The sequence below is a fragment of the Ctenopharyngodon idella genome, chromosome 18 (assembly GCF_019924925.1).
Source record: "Ctenopharyngodon idella isolate HZGC_01 chromosome 18, HZGC01, whole genome shotgun sequence".
NCBI classification, from domain to species: domain Eukaryota; kingdom Metazoa; phylum Chordata; class Actinopteri; order Cypriniformes; family Xenocyprididae; genus Ctenopharyngodon; species Ctenopharyngodon idella.
In genome coordinates, this window is record NC_067237.1 from 24,406,766 (window position 1) to 24,429,330 (window position 22,565).

The following is a 22,565-nucleotide window of genomic DNA, read 5'->3' on the forward strand; positions in this document are numbered from 1 at the left end:
TTTTGAAATTGATTTCTGAAATGCAGTGTTATCTCATCTTGCAGTAAACCTGTGATAAATGTATTAAAGGCAAAACACAATCAGGTGAAACCATTAATAGCCAAAAATCATCATCTTATTTCAATTCAGCAAGTGTATTTGATGAACACATTGTCACAGCTGTCAGTGAAGATGAGCATTTTATAAGAGTTAAGAGCTCAACTAATGGAAACACCAATCACCATTATGGTAACTTCAAATGAAACAAACATTAGTGTTAAACTACTGTTAATTCTCAATAAGAACTTCTGTAGAAGAATGACAGAAATAAAGTCAATCTGGTTAGTAATATGTGAAGCTGTAATGCTGTTTGTGGATATGTTTAATCTGGAGAGATTTAATATCTTTTTTTTATCTTCAGTTGACTAAAGGGGCTGAAGTCAGTTATACCTCTTATGTTTCTGTTTGTCTCTTTTTTTCTGTTCTCTTTATCTTCAGTGATTCTGCTTGTTGCAGGCTTGTTAATACTAAGATGATTCTATAAATAATATATAAAGATTTTGTGGCTCAGATAAGGTCCAGTTCTGGTTTATTTCTTTGCTCTTGGCTGGCATGTGGCATTGCTATGGTTTGCTTGTGGCTCAGATTTGGTAAACAGGAGCGGCCTGCCTAAGTGCCATCATTCCGGCCCTCATGTGGCCCAGATCTTCATACCACATGTGGCAGATGTGGGCCGGCACAAAGTTGCTATCTGGCTAACTAAATAACTTTTGTTATTTAGTTAGTTTGTTATTTTGCAATTGTAACAGGAACTCACATCATCGTTGAGGGAAAAAACTGGAAGTTGTAATACAATTTTCACCTTTTCTACGTGTGTAAAAACACTAAGGGAAGCAGGTTGAGAAGGTGACGGGAACAAGCTGTATAGCAAATCTAACAATGTCACTGATTAAACCCACTGACTATCACTCAATAAAATAATCACACTATTGAGTGTTTTTGAAAGTTTTGTATTTTATTTTGTTTAATAATTAACATCACATTTGTGAGTACGAGTCTCACTCGGCTTGTGAATGAGCATAACTTGCACGTAGCCACTTCAAAACTTCTTCTGGTTGTCATTTGTTGAAATAAATACAAAAAATTACAGTGTTTCGGTGTCTGTCCGCTGAATGTGACCCTCCGAGCCCATATGGGAAAGTGAATATTTACAAAGACAACATTAAAACTACAGTTACATTTACACCCTTCCAACAAAGAAATGGATTTACTTCTGACAGATCTACATTTTTTACCATATGATGGCTGAAGCAGCAGCGCGTGTTACTGTTTTCACGGTAACCAGATCAACATTGTGAACGGAATTCTACAAAACTGAAGTGAAAACACAAAATGATCATGCAGTGGTTGGGGTTAGGGTTAGCTTCTCTTCCCTGCAAACAATACCATGAAGAATGTAAATATTTAACCAAGTTAAAAACAAAAAAGGTAAGCAGGTATACATATTCATTTCAGCATCAGCAGACACAAGAATGCGAATCTGACGTCACGTCGCAATGACTTCTGGGTAACTTTCTTTGTTTATCAGCCATACAAAAACGGATGAGCTCCAAAATATAAACTTTCAGTATCACTTAAAATGCCTAAGCCATTTTAAGCATTTTCTTCGTAACGGTTTTATAAAGGGAAGAAATTGCTTAATGTGTAATTAAACGCGCTGTGTTCATATTCTGGGCTCATCTGCACGTCTTTTAATATCTTTGTCTTTGTACACTAAGCCAGCGTTTTTAAAATGTCCCCTTGCAGGGAGCCACTACTAAACTCTTCACAAGCTTCCTAGGGTTTTGATTTTGGTTGTCATTTGTTGAAATAAATATAAAAATACAATGTGTTCGTATCTGCCTGTCCGCTGAATTTGACCCATAATCCTGATCGTGGAAAAGGGGAATATTTACAATGACAACAGTTGTAGGCCTACTCAATCGTTTAAGCATCATTTAAACGTTTCCAACAAATAAATGAATCGACTTCTCTCATTGTGTTGAACACTGATTTATTTGGATATTCATATGATGGCAGAAGCAGCAGCGTGCGACACGGTGAACAGATCAACATTGTAAATGAAATTCTACAAAACTTCAGTGGAAAAAAATAAATAAAATTATCATGCGATGCGATAAAATAGCTTCTATTCCCTATAACACTTTTAAAGTTAAAAAACAATAAAAGTTACGTAAACATTACAAGCTCCTTGTGGTTTCTCAGTTTGATCGATTTGAGCAACCTTAAATGACGCAAAACAGGAATTTTTAATTTAGGACAGCGATTCCTATATAGAAAAACTACTTCCTGCCTTCCAGCTGCATTTCGCGCCACAGCAATGACTTCATGTGCAAACAACCGATTGACATTTCATTGCATTATTCACAATATATATATATATATTTATAATATTCATAATATAGATTATTCAAAGTTTTGAATAGGTCTAGTTAATGTTGCAAGTTGACATGATAAGCTTATTAAAACGCCTTAAATGAAGGCAAACAGTACATAACGTATTTTTTTTTAATTTTTTTTTTTTAAATGTAGATTATAGGTTAAAAAAAGTAAATTAATGTAATATTGGTATTCTTGTTTGTGTCGCGTTTAAACCAAGGGCAAAAGACTCCATTTCCCAGCAACGCGTCACGTGGGAGAGGAGGAAATGCATTTGAACTTTCACTTTAGCGACTACACACCCATCACTAACATACAGCGGCAACAGTTTGAGAATTATTGGCCTAAATGCGGTGATGAGTTTATAGAGTTCAGCGAACAAACAGCTAACATTTTGGGCGCCATTTGAACGTAAGTTTTGCATTTAAATGCAGATAAATTTGTATGTTCATGTTTGCCACGCGCTTAAAATTTTGGAGAAAAATGAAATCCAAAACAAGTAAAAAAATTCTGACTTCCGCTTCTAAATAGTAGCACAGTTTTCATGAATGCAAATATGTCCAAAATCAGAATTATTGCTCTGCTGCAAATAGTTTTTCGTATTATGACGTAATTGTTGTGAGAATCATTTTGTTTATATGAGATGCAATAACGGGCATATGCAATTCCAGTGCACTCGAGGACGCTTGTGTACATGGCCAGTGAATCCTGGCTGGAGTCTTCCCTGCGCCGTTCATCTAAACTCGGGCAGGAGGTGTTGGAAAAGGCAAAAAGACGGTCTGTTAGCTGCTCAAGTGCAAGACCAAGACCTTCACCCATGTTCAATCACTATGAGAGTGACTCAGAAGTGAGTAGACTTAATTCCCATCAGTTAGGTCACTAAATAAATAACGTCCATGACACTAATTCTTTTTGTCTGGTGTTACAGAGAGACGTTTCCCATTCAAACTTGGACCATGCTTTTGCTACAATAGTGGAGTACATGTCTGAGACTACAAGACAGTGCCAGGTGGAAAAATGCTTTATTCGTTCATTTACTTTAACTGTGTTGAGATGTGAATTAGAAGAAACAGCTTGTGTTTCTTTAACAGAAGTTTTATAAGACTGTGCACCTGGCTCAGCCCAGTGAGCGAGAACACATCTGTCGCTACCATTCACAGCAGATGTTGAGGACTGCAGCCATCAAACGAGACATTGTAAGTATTGAACTTAGCAAAAAATAAAAAAATACGTATATTTTTTGTCATATTGTGAATGAACTTGAACCGTGAAGGCATAGTACAACATTTTAACCAGGCCATAGTTAATACATCAGAGTGGTTCATCTACATATTTTATTGAAGGGTTCATCAGAACCAGAGGATTTTCTTATCGAAGTGTCTCCAGGAACCTATTCCATCACAGCAGCAATGCAAGACACAAGACCAGAGACGAAAACTGTCCACATCGACGCAGGAGAAAGCATAAGCCTTACATTCAACCTCTGAACTTGAACCTGTATATGAGTGAAATTCAATGCCTTAATTGAGGACTTGCACTGAAATATTAAATGCACTGACTCTTCTTGATTTATCTTTGTGTGTTCATAAGTGTTATTGTTTAATACTCAGGAATATTTATTTTGGCTATTCATTTTTATAGTAATCATGAATTTATAATGAGGCATAAAAGCCATAATGAGATTTTACAGCAAGACAAAAATGTACATGTAATTTCACTTTATTTATACCTCTTACAGACGTTTCATTTTAATAAAGTTTTGCATGATTTTACACAATAGTATTTTGTATTCACTTTGTACACCAGCAATAAGATATTTGAATTACAAACAAACATCATCCCTGAAAAATATCAGCTAAAGCTGACTAGCAATTCTCATAACACTTTGAACTTTGGCTGTGGAACTAGTATCACTTTATTTGGCCTTGTGCTGATTGCTACAGATATTGGTGATGGTGATGACTTTAATTCAGTTGATCCAAATATGTCCCTCATATTGACTCCTCGTTTTGGTGATTCACGAACCAGTTTAAATAAAGAGCTGTGATTGGTCATCATAGAGTTATCTGTAGCGCTCCCAGAAGTCCCAGTGTCTCTTGGCCAAGAATGGGTTACATTTGGAGACCTGACTGCTCTTCCTGAAATACCAAGAACACTCAGTACAAATTAAATCCGTTTTGAAAGACCAAATGGTTCTAAATGACATTAGTTCGTCTGCACACGTTTCTGCCACATATATACTACTACCATTAAAATGTTCGGTAAAATTATTAAAATGCTTTTGAAAGAAGTCTCTTATGCTCACCAAGTCTGTATTTATTTGCTCAAAAATACAGTTAAAAACTGTAATATTGTGAACTATTATTACAATTTAAAATAACTGTTTTCTATTTGAATGTCTTTTAAAATGTAATTTATTCCTGTGATGGCAAAGCTGAATTTTCAGCATCATTACTCCAGTCTTTAGTGTGACATGATCCTTCAGAAATCATTCTAATATGCTAATTTAGTGCTCAAGAAACATTTCTTATTATTATCAATGTTGAAAACAGTTGTGTTGCTTAAGTGCAAACCATGATTTTTTTTTTTCAGGACTTTGATGAATAGAAAGTTCAGCAATTTTTAAAAATTATTTGAAATAGAAATCTTTTGTAAGATTATAAATGTCTTTACTGTAACTGATAAATTTAATTAAAAAAAAAAAAAAAAAAAACATTATTGACCCCAAACTTTTGAATGGTAGTGTATATGCTCAAATATACTATGTCAGATCATGATCAGTACTTTTAATGTATTTGTCCATTTGACAGCTACGGTCAAACCAAAATTTATTCAGACACCTTGAACATTTCATTCATTAATACAGTTTATTCACTATAGTTGGTAATAAAATATGACAACGTCTCAGAGTTAAACTGTCAGAATTTTTTTTTCTTAATTATGACAGATAACACTTAAGCAAAACATGGTCAGGTCAAAGTGAATAATTTTTGGTTCCAAATTTTTATCAATTTTACTGGTAGTCCACTGTATGAATTTATTTTGCTATCCTCACTTACATAAATGAACTATAGTGTTCTGCACCCACCAGTAAAAATATATAAAAAATGTCAGAATGATTTTTGGTTTGACTGTATGTCGTAAATATTTAATCATTACCTGGTTGCTTGTGCTGTGGTTCTGCAGAACCACTTTTCCAGTATCTCCAGGCTGGTTTGGACTCAGGTTGAGTGTATGGCTTTCTCAGGCAGGAAATCTCTGTGTTTACTGAGCGACTCACCAGTTCTGACCTGTGTTTTCCAGCTGCAGTATCCTCCTCATTCTCATCCGAGTCAGAGGTTGATGATGAGGAAGATGAAGGCACTTGTGTCTGTTGAGAGCTCTGTAATTCTTTCAGTTGGAGATCAACTTTCCTTTCCAGCTCATCTCTCCTCTGGTTGTTCAGTAGTGGAGATGACATGAACATTGGCCAGCATCTCTTGACTGGACAGTGGAGCAGGGGAATGGAGGAGGACAGACTGTGGTGGTTGCACCGGTGACATGGCAACTCAAAACAGTTCATGGTGCTGCAGCAGTGGGAAACCCTGTAGCTACATGGCCTGGATGAATAATGCTGGAGGTCTTTGATAATTTGCTCATGGTGAGAGGCTGGAATCCGTACAGCAAGCTCTTTGGGGACATGAATTGTCATCCCGTTCCAGAAGAGAACCTGGAGTCCCAAAAGACCTTCATCACCTTTAATGAGACAACAGATCTGAGCAAATGAACCTGATTAATTAAATTAACCAAATTAACAGATCACTCTTATGATTTAGTATTGGTTTAAAAATTGTAACTAAAACTTACTTTTTAGAGGATATCTTAGCTCCATACCGGAGACGACTCTTCCAGGCCCATATCTTCTCAGATCTGGCTCCCATGGTGCTAAAACGGTGTCCCCTGGTACTATACTGTGCCCATGTGCAATGGCTAGATTAACTATATCAGGCTGGCAGGTTGGCTGAACTGTATTTAATGTTTCCTTAAATGTATTTCCTTTAGGTCCAAACTTATCAAACTCCACCATATAAAGATTTCCTCTGCCCTAGAGACCAAAAGAAATGTTTAAATGTTGAACAAACTGATTATAAATATAGATTTTAACTAAATTTTCGATTGAATTTGAATTGAAGAGCGGACTATATTTAAAGGATTAGTTCACTTTCAAATGAAAATTACCACAAGCTTTACTCACCCTCAAGCCATCCTAGGTGTATATGACTTTCTTCTTTCTGATGAACACAATCGGAGATATATTAATAAATATCCTGATGCATCCAAGCTTTAAAATGGCAGTGAACGAGATCCACGAGTATGAGCTGAACACAGTGCTTCCATCCACATCCATCCATCATAAACGTACTCCACACGGCTCCGGGTGGTTAATAAAGGCCTTCTGAAGCGAAGCGATGCGTTTGTGTAAAAAAATACCCATATTTAACAAGCTATGAAGTAAAATATCTAGCTTCCGCCAGACCGCCTTCTGTACTCAAATTATGGAAAAAAAATGGAACTGGCATCGCGTCAGTTAAGCTTTTTCCGTACGTTGAATAGGGAAGTTGTAGGACTTAGTGTAAGCTTTTTGAACTGCGAGAGGCATTACACTTTCTTCGTAAGTTGAATGCGGAAGGCGGTCTGGCAGAAGCTAGATGTTTTACTTCATAACTTGTTAAATATGGATATATTTTTTTACACAAACGCATCGCTTCGCTTCAGAAGGCCTTTATTAACCCCCCGGAGCCGTGTGGAGTATGTTTATGATGAATGGATGTGGATGGAAGCACTTTCTTCGGCTCATACTCATTGATCCCGCTCACTGCCATTATAAAGCTCGGATACATCAGGATGTTTATTAATATATCTCCGATTGTGTTCATCAGAAAAAAGAAAGTCATATACACCTAGAATGGCTTGAGGGTGAGTAAAGCTTGGTGACAGTAAAGACTTTCATAATGTTACAAAAGGTTTCTATTTCAAATAAATGTTGTTCTTTTGAACTTTCTATTCATCAAAATTCTGAAAAAAAATGTAGGCCAATCACGTTTTTCACTGAAATATTAACCAGCACAGCGGTTTTAAATCAGCATATCAGAATTATTTCTGAAGGATCATGTGACACTGAAGACTGGAGTAACGATGCTGAAAATTCAGCTTTGCCATCACATGAATAAATTACATTTTAAAATATACTGAAATAGAAAATTGAATATAATTTTAAATAAATTAAAAAAAAAATTGCAGCCTCGCTAAACATAAGAGACTTCTTTCAGAAACATTAAAAATCGTAGACTCAAAAACTATTGACTAGTAGAGCATGTTTATGATGATATTCTGTTTTTTCCCCCCTCAGTACCTGATGTATGATTGTCCCCAGGTAGTAAAACCCGTCTATTTCTTTCCTGGCTAACACACGACAGCCGCAAATAAGCTCAGCACCTCGCATTACCCTTCCAGATACACATGATACTGCACTAAAAGGATTCACAGGCGAACACCTGTAAAGATATACATTTACCACAATATAATTATTTATTGTTTTTCTTTCTTTCACTCTTTACAGTTAAATTAGAAAGCATACCAGTATGGTGTAGAACAGACACAGCTTGTGCAGTTGTAGTATGGGGCCTGACAGAAGTCCACTGAATGCCTTGGATTTTCCGAGTATGATGGACTTTGAATCAGGTCATCCGTTGAATGCAACAAACTGAGCTGTTATATTATAAAACATTAAATGGTGAAAAATATCCGATTAACTAATAAAGGCTGGCTAATATAAGTGGTGGTCAGTCACCATAACATTCTGCAGTTTAAAACTTCTTACCTGATCCACAGCGCCAACTGAGTCGAGAGACATAGCATAACAGCTTCCTCTAGTGGTGGAAGTGATGCACTGCAAGAAGTCTGACATGTCAGTGTTCACGGGAGTCTTGTCAGAGAGGTAAAATATATGCACAGGGCGTGTCACCAGGGTTGATAATGAACCCAAGCATTGTGTGGGGTTGTCTGGGAGACCGTTGGTCACCAAATGGACAGACTGACAGGCAGGGTCAGAGAATGCTAAGGCCAGTGCTGTGTGGAGGTCCCTGCCAGGACTCGTCTGTAACGTGTGGATCCAGCTCAAGGCTTCATAGACTACATCAGGAGTGCAGGGCATCATGTGAGAAGACCATGGTGTTGCCTAGTGAAATATATATAGATATGTGCCCTCGTAATCTTTAATCAAAATAACTTCCACTCCCTCTTGCAGCGACATCTCTTCTCTTCTCTGATGACATGTTAACTGGTGTGAGGGCGGGGCAACCTGTCACTCACATGAGATCGACTAATAGCAAACCACAGCAATCCAACCATCCAATCAATTCCTGATGGACAAAATCAAGTCCCGCCCTACATTTTTTTCTTGTGCAAGAAGCCATTTCTCTTGGATATACGTCACAAGAGGGAAGAAAAGACAGTCGCTGCTTCCGTTTCATGCTGACTTTAATAAACTCAACCATTTAAGATATGAATAAAAATAATGATTAAATTGTAAAACTGTTACTAACCAAATTTGAATCCTCAATATTGGAGACAGTAGTGCCACATGTACAATTATCATACACTTTATGTTTATTAGAATATATATAAGTAACCTTTTGTGACAATATGTTCAGAGTGATTCATTGTAAATTTACCTTGTATGAAAAGCTGATAATGTTGAAGAGTGAGTCTCTGAGTGAAGCTTTAGTAATTAAGGTTTGGATGATAAGATTCTTCACTGGTCCCAAAAAGCCATTCATTCCCACAGATGAGTCCAGAATAAAAGTGATATTTCTGCTTTTACCCATGAACAAGGGAAGGACACTTTGGCTGTGAGATACCTGAGATGACATTGTCACTCGCATCGAATGATCTGCAACACAATTGAATTTGCTGTTAGTCGACTTAAAGACCCATCTGACTAGCTTCTTGTTAACACAAACAACTCTTTTCAACTTTTTGTTAGTAAGCAATAGAATGATTTAGAATGAAAATGCATGTAAAAACAATTAAAAGGTATTCATACCTTTCCTGACTCCAAGAACAGACTTGCAAACTGTAGTAAGTTTTGTTCTATCCCTAGTAATAATCCATTTGAACAAGGATCTCTGTGTCTACTGTGTACTGAGGTTGCCATAGTGAGCGAGCCCTAGAATGTCATTACATCCATCTAGTGGTGACAGAGAACATTTGATGCGCACTTGGGAACATGGTGTAAGTGTGTCTGGAGGGATCATTCTGGTAATTGTTTCTCTAAGCACCTGAGTCTACTAAGAAAATAATAACAAAAAAATGATTAAAACATTTAAGTTGCTTTAATATCACTTGTCTACAGCCTGAAATAAATGACGTCAAACTACTAGTTCTGGGTCACTGAGAACAAAAATGATGCTTAAAATTGCTGATTGGCTCCAGTTTTCAAAATATGCTATTGGGTCAGCATATACAACAGTATAAACAGCCTTAAAGCTGTTTTGCTGCATAATGGCAATGTTTTGCCATCAATTCTAGTTGGTCATGCAGTCCATATGAAGGAAATGTATGACAATGTGAAACAACTTTTGAGGTGCATAAACTATGACCAACATCAGTGGCAGCTTTGTGGCGATTTGAAGGTAGTTGCTCTTTTGCTTGGTCTGCAGACTGGATACACAAAGTACTGCTGTTTTCTCTGCGAATGGGATAGTCGTGCAAGAGATTCCCATTACATCATGAAAGACTGGCCACTCCGACAGTCATTGGAGCCTGGGAGGGAAAGTGTTTAGCATCCACCACTTGTTGAATCAAGGAAGATTTTGTTACCACCTTTACACATCAAGATGGGTCTGATGAAAAAACTTTGTCAAGGACATGGACAAAACACCAGCAGCTTTCAAGTACCTCAGTGGAAAATTGCAAGGTTAAGAGAAGCTATAAAGGAAGGTGTCTTTGTTGGGCCTCAGATTTGTGAACTTCTTCGAGATGATGCATTTGACCATGCACTGTGTGGCAAGGAAAAGACAGCATGGAGTTAGTGGCAGTACATTTTCTTGGAAACAACGAGGCAGACAATTACAGGTTGTTGGTGGAAAACCTCCTCAAGGCATACAAAAGCCTTGGTTGCAACAGTGATTTCACTAGGACATTGCAACAATGGAGAAATGCTATCAGGGCAAATGGAGCCCATCAGTGCTTGCAGACTTGCTAGACAGTGACAAGATCATTTAATGAATACAAGAGACAAGCCAAGAAGTGCAGAGTAACACTGAATAAAGTATGTACATGTAAAATGTAAAAAAGTTTTTTGCCTTTTGTTTTATAATAAATTTGATTTTTATAACCATTTTACTGACTTTTAAAGCGTTACATAAACAGGACAGGTGACAGGTACTAGCTACACAATATACATGGACATAAAATGTAAAAACTTAAATATCTTGGAAACAGTAGCCAATCATTTGTTTTGTCATATTTGAATTCAGCACGTCAAAATACATAATAGCACATTTTACAAAGCTGCACCAGGGCTGAAACTGTTAAAAATGTGTATGATGGCTTTGAGAGAAATGCCATTTGAGATCCTGCACCAGAAAGAGTCACCTGAACCTGATTTCAGTGCTATGACGTCCATCCCAAAGAAAGACTCTCAGTCCAAAAATAGATTATGTGCTGTCATCCTCTCTTCCACAGAAGCTGAAATGTGAAGAGGACACAGAGGTGAGAAAAGCTGATAAAAAATACATGATGTTTTGGAAAAAGGACCCAACTTTGACAGACATTAAAAAGTAGAAATGTTGCAAACGTAGAAAAGTAGCCCTGCGAACATCCAAGAGAAAACTCATTCCTTCATTTGCATGTGTCAATCAAAAATAGACTTGATACATATTGTAATGGAATACACACATATTTTTATATGGTATTAAACTTACACTATTGGTCAAACGTTTTTTTTAAAGATGTATCTTATATGGAAAACACAGTTAAACAGTAATAATGTGAAATATTAAACTGATAACAACATTTATAAAATTATATATAATAATTAAGCACCAAAGCATATTAGAATCATTTGTGAAGGATCATGTGACACTGAAAACTGGAGTAATCTAATAAACTAATTACACTAATAAATTACATTTTAAAAGATATTCAAATAGTTTAAAACAGTTATTTTAAATTGTAATACTGTAATATTAAATATAAATAATATTAGTTTATTGCATTTGTCATCAAATAAATGCAGCCTTGGTGAGCATAAGTGACTTCTGACGGGTATACACTATATAATATATTAAGGCATTTTTTTTTTTTTTGCATAAAAACCTGAAACTAACACAACATAAAAAAATAAGCATGGTGTAAGAATGTATGTCATTCTGATACAAAACTTCATCATTTCAAACAGGGTACTCGTCAGACAAACAGAAAAAGTGAAGCCGTTCTACTGCACTGCATTGCCCATGCATCCTCACTTCGGCCATGACATAATGCTATTCAAAATGGCTACCAAGCCTTCTGTGACACACTGTATAAATGTGCTGTTATAAAACCAATAAAACCACTGGTCAAGTAATGGCGTTCGAAGAAATGTACACAAAACCCACAGCATCTATCCGCCCAATAAATATATCATGCTCAAACGCTGCTGTGCTAGATTTGCTTATTCACGCTTGAACAATACACCCAACAGACCCGAATGGCGTCCCTAAGGTGCCCCTGAACATGAATTTCTGACAACACGAATTCGCATGGACTGGCGTTCAGCCAATGGGAGCGCGTCAGAAGCCTCATTCAGCCAATCGCATATATGTATTACCGATCAGTTGGAGGAATTCTTCCGTTATTCATGTTCTGGGGTTGTATTTTCTGCATAGCGTTTCCTGCCCTGGTGCATGGTGGTCGAACGAAGGGATTGTTGGAAAATTTTCGGAGGTTAGTATATAAATGTGTTTTTACCCAGTGTGCCTTATTTCCTCAGACGCCGCTTAGCTGGAGGGTGTGGCAGTGGAAGTGTGGTGGAAGATGAAGTGGGATTCAAAACGAAATAAAATAGTGAAAATGCATCGGAAGCGGTGTTTTATTTATTAAAGGCAGTTGGACGCAGGGTTGTAATCGGTTGCAACATTGTAACGTTCCGATTGTGATTGTCAAGTTACCGCAGCAACGAACTTAACATGGGCTAACGGCTGTTCTTTCGTTTAAACGCCTTTATAAGGGACTAAATAACTTTACGTTAGTTTGGGACATGGTATAGTTATATGAATCTCAACGGCGATTATATTATGTAAACATTAGGAAACGGCCAGAGTAAAACGCGAGCATTTTGGTAGCATATTTGCTAACATGTGAGGATGAGTTAGCATGACAGATGTCCTGTCAACTAATAAAACTAAAAACTTGTGAGCAACTTTAGCCGGGTTGCCTTTACATTCCTGCCGTTTTCCGTAATTTACTAACTTTTGTACTCCTAGTGTTATTATTTACAAACATGTTTCTTAGCTATTTGGCTAAAATGGGCATTAGTATTGAAATGCCCGCGTTAGCACATACTCGAATTCGATACACGTGCCTAATCTCAACATTTATTATTGCACCATATGAAATACTCTTCGCAGAATGCTAAGCAATATTCTACGGCAAGCCGTTTTAACATTTACATAATAGCATAACTATTGTCTATTTTGTTATGTTACTAGTACTTTAATAATTTAAAATTTTATATATATATATATATATATATATATATATATATATATATACATACATGTATATAAATTCTAATAGTGTCAAGTAATATTTCATTGTTACTGGTGACAAATTACACATTTTTGCCATTGAATCCTTTGGGCATCTGTCTTTCACCCATTCACTTCTGACTAGTACAGGTGCTGGTCATATAATTAGAATATCATCAAAAAGTTCATTTTTTTATTATAAATTATTTTTAAAAATGAAGCTTTCATATATTCTAGATTCCCTACATGTAAAGTAAAACATTTCAAAAGTTTTTTTTTTTTAAATTTTGATGATTAGAGCGTACAGCTCATGAAAGTCCAAAATCCAGTATTTCAAAATATTAGAATATTTCCTAAAATCAATCAAAAAATGGATTTGCAAAACAGAAAAGTTAAAGTTCTTTAAAGTATGTTCTTTTGTGCACTCAATACTTGATCGGCAGGACATATTACAGCAAATGACTTGCTCCTAGCACAAATTACAGCATCAGTGAAGTATGGCATGGAAGTGATCAGCCTGTGGCACTGCTGAGGCACTATTGAGCCTTCAGATCATCTGTATATTGTTGGATCGACTGTTTCTCATCTTTCTCTTGAAAATATCCCATAGATTCAGGTCAGGCATATTGGCTGGCCAATAAAGCACAGTAATATCATGGTCAGCAAACCACTTGGAAGTGGTTTTTGCACTGTGGGCAGGTGCTAAAGTCCTGCTGGAAAAGGAAATCAGCATCTCCATAAAGCTTGTCAGCAGATGGAAGCATAAAGTGCTTCAAAATCTCCTGGAAGATGGCTGCATTGACTTTGCACTTGATAAAACACAATGGACCAACACCAGCAGACGTCACGCCCCCCCCAAATCATTATTGACTTCAGAAACTTCACACTAGACTTCAAGCAGCTTGGATTCTGTGCCTCTCCAGTCTTCCTTCAGACTCTGGGACCATGATTTCAACATGAAATGCAAAATTTACTTTTATCTGAAAAGAGGACTTTCGACCACTGTTCACTGTCCAGTTCTTTTTCTCCTTAGCCCAGGTAAGATGCTTCTGACATTGTCTCTGGTTCAGAAGTGGCTCGGTAGTCCTTTTCCTGAAGATGTCTGAGTGTGGTGACTCTTGATGCGCTGACTCCGGCTTCATTCTACTCATTGTGAAGCTCTCCCAAGTGTTTGAATCGGCTTTACTTGACAGTATTGTCAAGCTTGCGGTCATCCCTGTTGCTTGTGCACCTTTGCCTACCCAATTTCTTCCTTCCAGTCAACTTTGCATTTAATATGCTTTGATATTTCACTCTGTAAACAGCCACCCCATTCAGTAATGACCTTCTGTGACTTACTCTCTTTGTGGAGGGTGTCAATGATTGTCTCCTGGACCATTGCCAAGTCAGCAGTCTTCCCCATTAGTGTGGTTTCAAAAAACAAAAGATACCCGGATTTTATACTGTAGGGATGGTCATTTAATGAAACTCAAATGTAAATATTCTAATATTTTGAGATACTGGATTTTGGACTTTCATTAGCTGTACGCTCTAATCAACAAATTTACAAAAAAAAACTTTTGAAATGTTTTACTTTACATGTAGGGAATCTAGAATATATGAAAGTTTCATTTTTTAAAATAATTTACAATAAAAAAATGAACTTTTTCACGATATTCTAATTATATGACCAGCACCTGTATGTACACTAGGTGTTGCTGGTATCTATTCCATTTTTCCCAGCACTAATTGAATATACACAAGTCTTTTATTCAAGTAAACACTGCTACAAGTTACATGTTTAATATTACTAGAAAGAGTTTTAATTGAGCTATAACACATGGCCCACAGTCACTACTTACTAGTAATTATAGTACATTTATATAATGATTAAATAAAGTATATTTAAAATGTAAAAAGTACTAGGACAAAAATAGATATTAGTTTTAGGAAATGCATATTAAAATGATTTCTATAGAATTGACATGAGCAACTACACAAGTACAGTTCTGAACAATATAGTACTGTAGGGGTATGTTCACTATGATTTAATTTTATTTAAATATGTGGAAATCTTTAAAAAATTTGGTCATACAGAAAGAGTACACATGCACAAAACCATGATCATAACTAATAACTATAAAAAAAAAAGTAATATCCTGTAATAATGTAATATCCTGCGATTTTTGTCAATGTGTGTTTGCAGTTTGTAAACTGAATATTGCTAAAATATTTGTATAATACATTTAGGGACAAAAAAAGTAGTTCATGCACTGTTTAAATTCTGTAAAATGGCAATAAGAGTACTTCAAAACCCACCATGACAATAAACCATCACAGGCGTTTGATTGGCATTTGAACCCTCTGGGTTTTAACACAAAATCTTTGATGGTTGTTGGTTTGTACAGGCAGATCATGCTCTTAGCCCAGGTGAATCGAGACACCCAGGGCATGGAGTTTCAAAGTGTGGACGGGGACCCGCAGCAGGTCACCCTTTGTCTGACGGAGGCAGTAACGGTTGGAGGTGAGATGGATATGGATAATATTTCTGCAGTAGTATTATATTTTGTGCATAGTGCAATGTAGATGAATAACGGCCAACTGTTACCACACAGATGACAACATGGAGGGAATGGACACAGTGAGCTTGCAGGCGGTGACTTTAGTGGATGGCTCCACAGCATACATCCAACATAGCCCTAAAGGTACACATAAGGACTACTTTTTGCAATGCATTAGCTAATAATCTGGTTCTTCTGATTAAAAAAAAGTCTAAGATATTTTATTTACTGATTTGAAGATGTCCAGTATTTCATTCAACAAATATTGTGTACTGCACAAATGTTCTTGCTCAGTCCACATTCAAATCTTACAGCATATAATAGTTTCTCTCACAGAAAACAAAATAATGGAAGGACAAGTGATTCAACTGGAGGATGGATCTGCTGCTTATGTCCAGCACCTACCAATGTCTAAAACAGGTATATTTATATGGATTTCATTTTTGATAAGACTTTTTCTGTATTGTAAAGATTATACATTTGCCTTTATGCTTTAAAATGTATTTCTTAGGTGGAGAAGGATTGAGACTAGAAGATGGGCAAGCTGTGCAACTGGAGGATGGAACGACCGCTTACATTCATGCACCCAAAGGTCTGTCTCTGAAAAACTATCTACTACTGTGTATTGTGATTACGATTACAGCATGTCACTCCTCAGACATGGCGAAGACAAGCTCCAACAGATGCCAACAGACTCCGACAGGGGTAACACACTAATCCAACAAAACCCGACGAAGTGTTTGTTGCCGTCTGTTGGTGCTGTGTGGCCTTTACAGACACTAGATTCTTTTTTTAAAAAAAATACATTTTCAGCTTAAATGTTAGATTCATTCTGATGAAATCAAGTAAGCAAATCTCCATGTGTTCACTCTTTTTAGAAACATATGATCAGGGCGGTTTACAGGCTGTTCAGCTGGAGGATGGCACCACTGCATATATTCAGCATATGCCTCCATCCAACACCATCTTGGCCATCCAGGCAGATGGTACTGTAGCAGACTTACAGACGGAGGGCACGATTGACGCAGAGACCATCAGTGTGCTGGAGCAATACTCTACTAAGGTTAAGATCACTGCCCTGTCACTTATTCTGTATTCTTACTATTTATTCTGTTTATATGGTTTAATTTGCCCACTCTGTATTTGAATGCTAAAAGAATTTAAACTTGTATATATGCTTTTTGTGTACTGTATGTGATACGCCTTGTTTCTTTTTAATTGTTAATTTAAAGAAAGTGTTTTATGTTTATGTAATGTAACCACATATGTGTTTTAAAATGTGTGCCTTTTTGTAGATGGAGGCCACAGAATGTAGTACTGGGTTACTTGGTCGAGGAGACTCTGATGGCAGTGTGCATATGCAGGTACTGTGTCTACTGATACTATTTTCTGCATAAAATGAATGCTTTGCATGTTAATGAAGCTGTGACCCACTTTGTGTACTCAGATTGTACTGCAGGGTCAAGACAGTCGGTCACCTAGAGTCCAGCATGTTGGGGAAAAGGCTTTCCGTTGTGATCATGAGGGTTGTGGAAAACTCTACACTACTGCTCACCATCTGAAGGTGAAATCATGCAAGAGAGGAGTTTTTCTGTTCAGATGTGCCCTAAGTCTTTGTAGTACTTTATTCATTTCTTAACCATGTGGTTTTCGAAATATTTTTAGGTGCATGAAAGATCGCACACTGGGGATAAACCATACATTTGTGAACATATGGGTTGTGGCAAAAAGTTTGCAACAGGTACCGATTTTTTTTCCAAAAGCACATTTCAATTTTTTTTTCGTACAAGCAGCATTTTATTTTTCTTTCGGCTGTCTTCAGGGTATGGTCTCAAGAGTCACGTCCGAACACACACTGGAGAGAAACCGTATCACTGTCAGGAACTTAACTGCCTCAAGTCTTTCAAAACCTCTGGAGACTTACAAAAACACACAAGAACACATACAGGTGGTTTTCATATTTACCTGGGTTTCATCTGGCTTATAAAATAATTTTGTCTTAAAAAGATGAATTTAAGTTTTTGGTTTGTTTTTAAATTTGTTGTTTAAATCACGTACCTGTTCATTTTCTAGGCGAAAAACCATTTAAATGTCCATTTGAAGGATGTGGGAGATCTTTCACCACTTCAAACATTCGTAAAGTCCACATCCGTACTCACACAGGCGAGAGGCCGTACTACTGCTCCGAACCTAGCTGTGGAAGAGCCTTTGCAAGTGCCACCAATTACAAAAATCACATGAGGATCCACACAGGTACTTGTGTTGTCCTCTCTAACTGCTTTCAAAATCTTATAAAGTATCATTATAATAAAACCAGAAGCTTCGAGTTTGCAATCATTTATTTATAATTTCAGACAATAAGTTTAAAAGTGTGTCTCATCTTCAGGTGAGAAGCCTTACGTCTGCACTGTTCCTGGCTGTGACAAGCGTTTCACTGAGTACTCCAGCTTGTACAAGCACCATGTGGTTCATACGCCCTGCAAACCCTACAACTGTAACCACTGCGGAAAGACGTATAAGCAGATTTCTACATTAGCCATGCATAAACGCACAGCGCACAATGACACCGAGCCCATAGAAGAGGAACAAGAAGCTTATTTTGAGCCTCCTGCAGGTCTGTTTACTTAAATCTCCATTCACAAACAATGACTACATTTACATGTGAGCCAATAATATGATTATTCCAGTAATCAGGATTATTACTTACTTAATCGCAGTAAGATGTGTAAATGACACGAGCAAACCTCTTCACTCCTGTTTACATGCAATTTTCATTATTCTGATTATTCGCTAAGAATTGTGGTAATTTTTACCACTGTTATTCACGCACCCCATCGCATACAGTGGGTGTGTTACTGGCCACTGTTTTAATCTACTTATTTCAAATGTAAAACATCTCTATGGATGTCTATTGGATCTATTTTTATTGGATTTTTTCAGTGACATGCCTAAAATGTCTTCATTTCAATGTTTTCAACCATTAATATACTGCATTATATTAATGTTTGGCAACATTGTCAACGTGAACATTAATCTGCGCATGACAACGTCATCCATGTACGTCACACGCACATACACACTTAGGTTAGGTTGGAATAGATGCGATTAAAATGTTTACATGTCTGTTTATTGCAATTTAAAATCTGCATACATCACATTTTACTACAATTATGGTTACTGCGATTATGTGCTTCACATCAATTTGATTATAAGTATTGTGTTTACATGAGTGTTTACAAGTTAAATCGCAATAATGCCTAAACTTACTGTAATCACATTATTAGACTGCATGTAAATGTAGTCAAAAACCATGTAATATTGATGAACTAAAAATCTGAATTTCAAAATTGCACCTTTTTCAGAGGCCATTGATGAACCTGGGTTAATGTACACACCAACAGTGGTGGAAGATGACTCTGGGTCTGAGCAGATGTCAGGATCAGAGATCATGGGACAACAGCATGTGGCTCTCATATCTCAGGATGGCACACAACAGGTCAGTGATGATTTACTCTGTGTCTGCACCGAACGCGACCAGTGTTGCGTCACGTCGCACCACAACAGCTATAAGCTGTCTGCAATGGACGCGACTAAACGACCATTGCAAATCCATTTGTCCTTCATGTCAGAAATAGCGCAGGCACTTGGAGTATGTAAGAAATAGAACGGGGCATCAGTTTACTGGAGTAATTTATTGTGTTGTCTCTCACCGCACCACATCCAGTGTAGACAGTAGCATCACTGATTATAATTTTGTCATGTCACGTCGCTTGCGTCCGGTGTAGACACGGTGTTATATAAATGTCCACCAATGCTCTGTTGATCTCACACAATATCATCCGGATCTATTTTATTTCACTTTCGCCTCATACTTGAGAGTTTGCAATATGAAACATCAAAAAAATCACAGTGGAAAAGTAAAACACATGTTGATGTAGTAAAATTTATGTCAGGGTGGTGGATATGCAGTTATCTTCCAGGTAAATACATATTGTCTTTTCCCTCTCAGGTTCTGTCTCAAGCAGATATGCAGGCTATGGGAGGCACGATTACCATGGTAACGCAAGAGGGAACCACCATAACCATCCCAGCACATGAAGCAATGCTTTCTTCGGGGGGAGCTCATTCTGTTACTATGGTGTCTGCAGATGGTACAGAGGGACAGGTAGGTGGTGTTACTAGCTGGTTTCCTACCTAGGGACTCCATTACTTTGCTAAATACACAAATAATTTGAGCTAATTTTGTTAACTTTATTTGCATTTTAGGTGGCTATTGTGACGCCAGATCTGTCTGCATACCAGACAGAAGAAGGGGAGCTCGTGCAAGATCAGGAACAGCATGTGGTTTCCACAAGACCACACCCAGTCACACTGCTGGCTACCTCTAACGGCACACACATAGCTGTGCAGGTATAGAATATATACAAACGCCGACACGCGTTATGGAATTTTACTCTCACAAACAGAGTTACATTAACACACACAGCTAGGAGCGGTCACAAAGCTTAAATCATGTGTTTACTTTGCCTGAGAGTAAATAATAAAAATTGCAGTTAATGCTGTAAACCTTTAAGCCCCTTTTAGGGTGGGAACATGCAATTATTTCCAAAAGACTGTTTGTTGGTAGCTGGTAGTATCCTTCTTTCCATTTGAGTGTTTTTTTAGGATGTGTGTTAATGTGTGTAGGTCTCAACTGAATTAGTATTGTAGACTGTTCTGTAGGTCTAATGATTGGAAGCATTTGAAATGAAATGCACTACTCTCTCAGTATGATATAAATCATTTTAAGCTAAGCCAGACTAAATATATTTGATACAATATCACCTGGTTTCACAGACAAGGATTAAGCTAGTCCTAGACTAAAATGCATGTTTGAGCTGTTTTAACTGAAAGTAACTTGCTTTGACATATCTTAAAATATGTCAGTGCCATTGTTTTGTCTCAAGATGCACATCAGTAATGTTTTTTTTCTAGGGCACATTTATAAAAGCTACTTAGATGCCCTAATTGAATTAAGGCCTAATCCTGTCTGTGAAACCAGGCCTATATTTCTTTAAAAAAAAAAATCTTTACACCAAAGCCAGGGTCATTTTTTTTTTATGACTAAAGTGCATAAATGTGATTAAAAATACAGATTTTGTGGATACCTGAGAGAAGATTAATGCAAAATTGGTGCAACATAAACTTAAAATTAAGGTGTGCAAAAACAGTCACCAGTTTTGTACTCATGTCCCTGGTTTCACAAACAAGGCTTAAGCTAATCCTAGACTAAAATGCATGTTTGAGCTGTTTTAACTGAAAGTAACTTGTACTGACATATCTTAAAATATGTCAGTGCCATTGTTTTGTCTCTCAAGATGCACCCCAGTAATGTTTTTTTTTTCTAGGGTATGTTTATAAAATCTACTTAAAAGTCCTAATTGAACTAAGGTCTTATCCTGACTTAGCTTAAGTCCTGTCTATGAAACTAATCTTTTTAAAAATCCTGGCTTCCAAATAATACTATTTAATTAAGCATTGATTTCAGCTCTTAGTGTGTAATAATAGTTTAAATCAGTAGCAGATAATGATCTAATAATTATGATTAGTGATTGTATCACTTGTCTTTTTTGCACTAATGGAGAACTAACTGAGCAACCTAGTCCAATCAACCTTGTTGACTGGTTTGCCATTCAGTCCTGATTAATGAGCCCTTACTGCCAACAAAGGGGCAATGTGTCATTCTCTAGAAGAGTGACTCTCTGCTTGGTGGGTGGTGCCATTGAGCATTGCAAGATTGACAGTTTTTAAATTATTTTTTATACATTAACTGCAAACATTTTAGTTTTATTAAATTGAATTTCTACTTTTTTCCCTCTCAGCTCAGTGATCAGCCCTCCCTAGAAGAAGCCATCAGAATAGCATCAAGAATACAGCAAGGAGAAACTCCTGGCATGGATGATTAACTCAAATTGTATAACAGTGAACTAAACGTCTCAAGGGGGTGTGTGTGTGTGTGTGTCTGCGTGTATGTGTTTATGTAAGTCTGGGTATTGAAAAGCATCATAGTTTTTTCTAATGCTGACATCATGAATGCAATATATCAAAAAGATATTTTTGTGTGGATATGTACATAACTGTTTTAAAAGTAGAGTTTTTCTGTATATATTTGATTATGCTATTTTTTTGCAAACTGTTAAGAAAAGGCCTACAAATATATTTAAAAAAGAAAGATTTCATTGTATTGTATTCTTTGACTTAACAGCAAAATGTGCAATTTACAAACTTGAGTCTTCTAGTTAAATGAATTCCACCAGTTTTATTTTTATTTTTATATTTACCATATAAATCTTAGGGACTTCCCAAACATGGCTTCTAATTTCAATACTGTGATTGTTGGTTTTATGAGTTGCTCAAAACAATTCTGGAAAGTCCCATTAATATGGTGTGCAAAACATCATTTGTGTAACAAGCTTTTTAACAGGCTTTTAAGTGATTGCTATTGTTAACTGATTGCCAGTCAATTCCACTGGAGAAGCTCTGCCATCAAAACAAAACCATGTGGCTAATTTACACCACCATAAAAAAACTACCAAAATGATTAATCTTAAATGTAAATATTAAATATAATGCCGTGTAATTAATGTAACATGTTCCAGTGTGCCATAATGAAAGCTATTGTCACAAAAAACATTCATCTGATCAACTCAGTGATCAAACGAGACCATTTCGTAGATGAAAGAGGAGCATTCGCGCCAAATTGAGGTCACAGTCTGTGGACATTTCAGGGGAGGGGCTTACCGACGTAGTACTTACGTCCCTCCTATCTTTTAAACTTTGGAAGTCGGCGTTCATT

The 22,565-nt window shown here is 36.8% G+C and overlaps 3 protein-coding genes across 13 annotated transcripts; 2 read left to right on the forward strand and 1 right to left on the reverse strand.

Annotated features, from left to right (window-relative positions):
• Nucleotides 1-2,661: 2,661 nt before the first annotated feature.
• On the forward strand, nucleotides 2,662-4,195 carry akip1 (A kinase (PRKA) interacting protein 1). Its single transcript, XM_051870124.1, has 5 exons — nucleotides 2,662-2,829; nucleotides 3,090-3,265; nucleotides 3,347-3,427; nucleotides 3,510-3,614; nucleotides 3,762-4,195. Exons 2-5 carry the CDS (start codon nucleotides 3,113-3,115, stop codon nucleotides 3,903-3,905), a joined length of 483 nt encoding a protein of 160 aa, XP_051726084.1. The 5' UTR covers nucleotides 2,662-2,829; nucleotides 3,090-3,112; the 3' UTR covers nucleotides 3,906-4,195.
• Nucleotides 4,122-12,173, reverse strand: c18h11orf16 (chromosome 18 C11orf16 homolog). 10 transcript variants are annotated; one of them, XM_051870121.1, is made up of 10 exons: nucleotides 11,062-12,172; nucleotides 10,357-10,457; nucleotides 9,503-10,221; nucleotides 9,132-9,349; nucleotides 8,279-8,635; nucleotides 8,036-8,166; nucleotides 7,811-7,952; nucleotides 6,265-6,502; nucleotides 5,578-6,153; nucleotides 4,122-4,556 (listed from the first exon to the last, which is right to left on the reverse strand). In XM_051870121.1, exons 4-10 carry the CDS (start codon nucleotides 9,339-9,341, stop codon nucleotides 4,294-4,296), a joined length of 1,917 nt encoding a protein of 638 aa, XP_051726081.1. In that variant the 5' UTR covers nucleotides 9,342-9,349; nucleotides 9,503-10,221; nucleotides 10,357-10,457; nucleotides 11,062-12,172; the 3' UTR covers nucleotides 4,122-4,293. The 10 variants fall into 10 exon arrangements, with proteins under 10 accessions (XP_051726081.1, XP_051726079.1, XP_051726080.1 ...); XM_051870119.1 differs by having other exon boundaries at nucleotides 11,056-12,172; XM_051870120.1 differs by having other exon boundaries at nucleotides 9,503-10,457; nucleotides 11,062-11,148; nucleotides 12,060-12,167.
• Nucleotides 12,174-12,262: 89 nt separating this feature from the next.
• Nucleotides 12,263-21,943, forward strand: znf143b (zinc finger protein 143b). Of its 2 annotated transcripts, none has more exons than XM_051870110.1 (16): nucleotides 12,263-12,387; nucleotides 15,578-15,693; nucleotides 15,785-15,874; nucleotides 16,055-16,150; nucleotides 16,242-16,322; nucleotides 16,609-16,793; nucleotides 17,026-17,094; nucleotides 17,178-17,294; nucleotides 17,396-17,471; nucleotides 17,553-17,678; nucleotides 17,804-17,983; nucleotides 18,117-18,344; nucleotides 19,093-19,226; nucleotides 19,740-19,895; nucleotides 19,997-20,140; nucleotides 21,592-21,943. In XM_051870110.1, exons 1-16 carry the CDS (start codon nucleotides 12,263-12,265, stop codon nucleotides 21,673-21,675), a joined length of 2,007 nt encoding a protein of 668 aa, XP_051726070.1. In that variant the 3' UTR covers nucleotides 21,676-21,943. The 2 variants fall into 2 exon arrangements, with proteins under 2 accessions (XP_051726070.1, XP_051726071.1); XM_051870111.1 differs by having other exon boundaries at nucleotides 16,067-16,150.
• Nucleotides 21,944-22,565: the final 622 nt, after the last annotated feature.

Bases quoted from the DNA above. Each gene is read 5' to 3' on its own strand.
- akip1 (XM_051870124.1), top strand. From the start codon at position 3,113: ATGGCCAGTGAATCCTGGCTGGAGTCTTCCCTGCGCCGTTCATCTAAA. The intron at 3,266-3,346 runs GTGAGTAGACTT...CTGGTGTTACAG, and splicing joins ACTATGAGAGTGACTCAGAA to AGAGACGTTTCCCATTCAAA. The intron at 3,428-3,509 runs GTGGAAAAATGC...TTTCTTTAACAG, and splicing joins AGACTACAAGACAGTGCCAG to AAGTTTTATAAGACTGTGCA.
- c18h11orf16 (XM_051870121.1), bottom strand. From the start codon at position 9,341: ATGCGAGTGACAATGTCATCTCAGGTATCTCACAGCCAAAGTGTCCTT. The intron at 7,953-8,035 runs GTATGCTTTCTA...ATATCTTTACAG, and splicing joins GTCTGTTCTACACCATACTG to GTGTTCGCCTGTGAATCCTT. The intron at 6,154-6,264 runs GTAAGTTTTAGT...GTCTCATTAAAG, and splicing joins GCTAAGATATCCTCTAAAAA to GTGATGAAGGTCTTTTGGGA.
- znf143b (XM_051870110.1), top strand. From the start codon at position 12,263: ATGTATTACCGATCAGTTGGAGGAATTCTTCCGTTATTCATGTTCTGG. The intron at 16,794-17,025 runs GTTAAGATCACT...GCCTTTTTGTAG, and splicing joins TGGAGCAATACTCTACTAAG to ATGGAGGCCACAGAATGTAG. The intron at 19,227-19,739 runs GTCAGTGATGAT...TTTCCCTCTCAG, and splicing joins CTCAGGATGGCACACAACAG to GTTCTGTCTCAAGCAGATAT.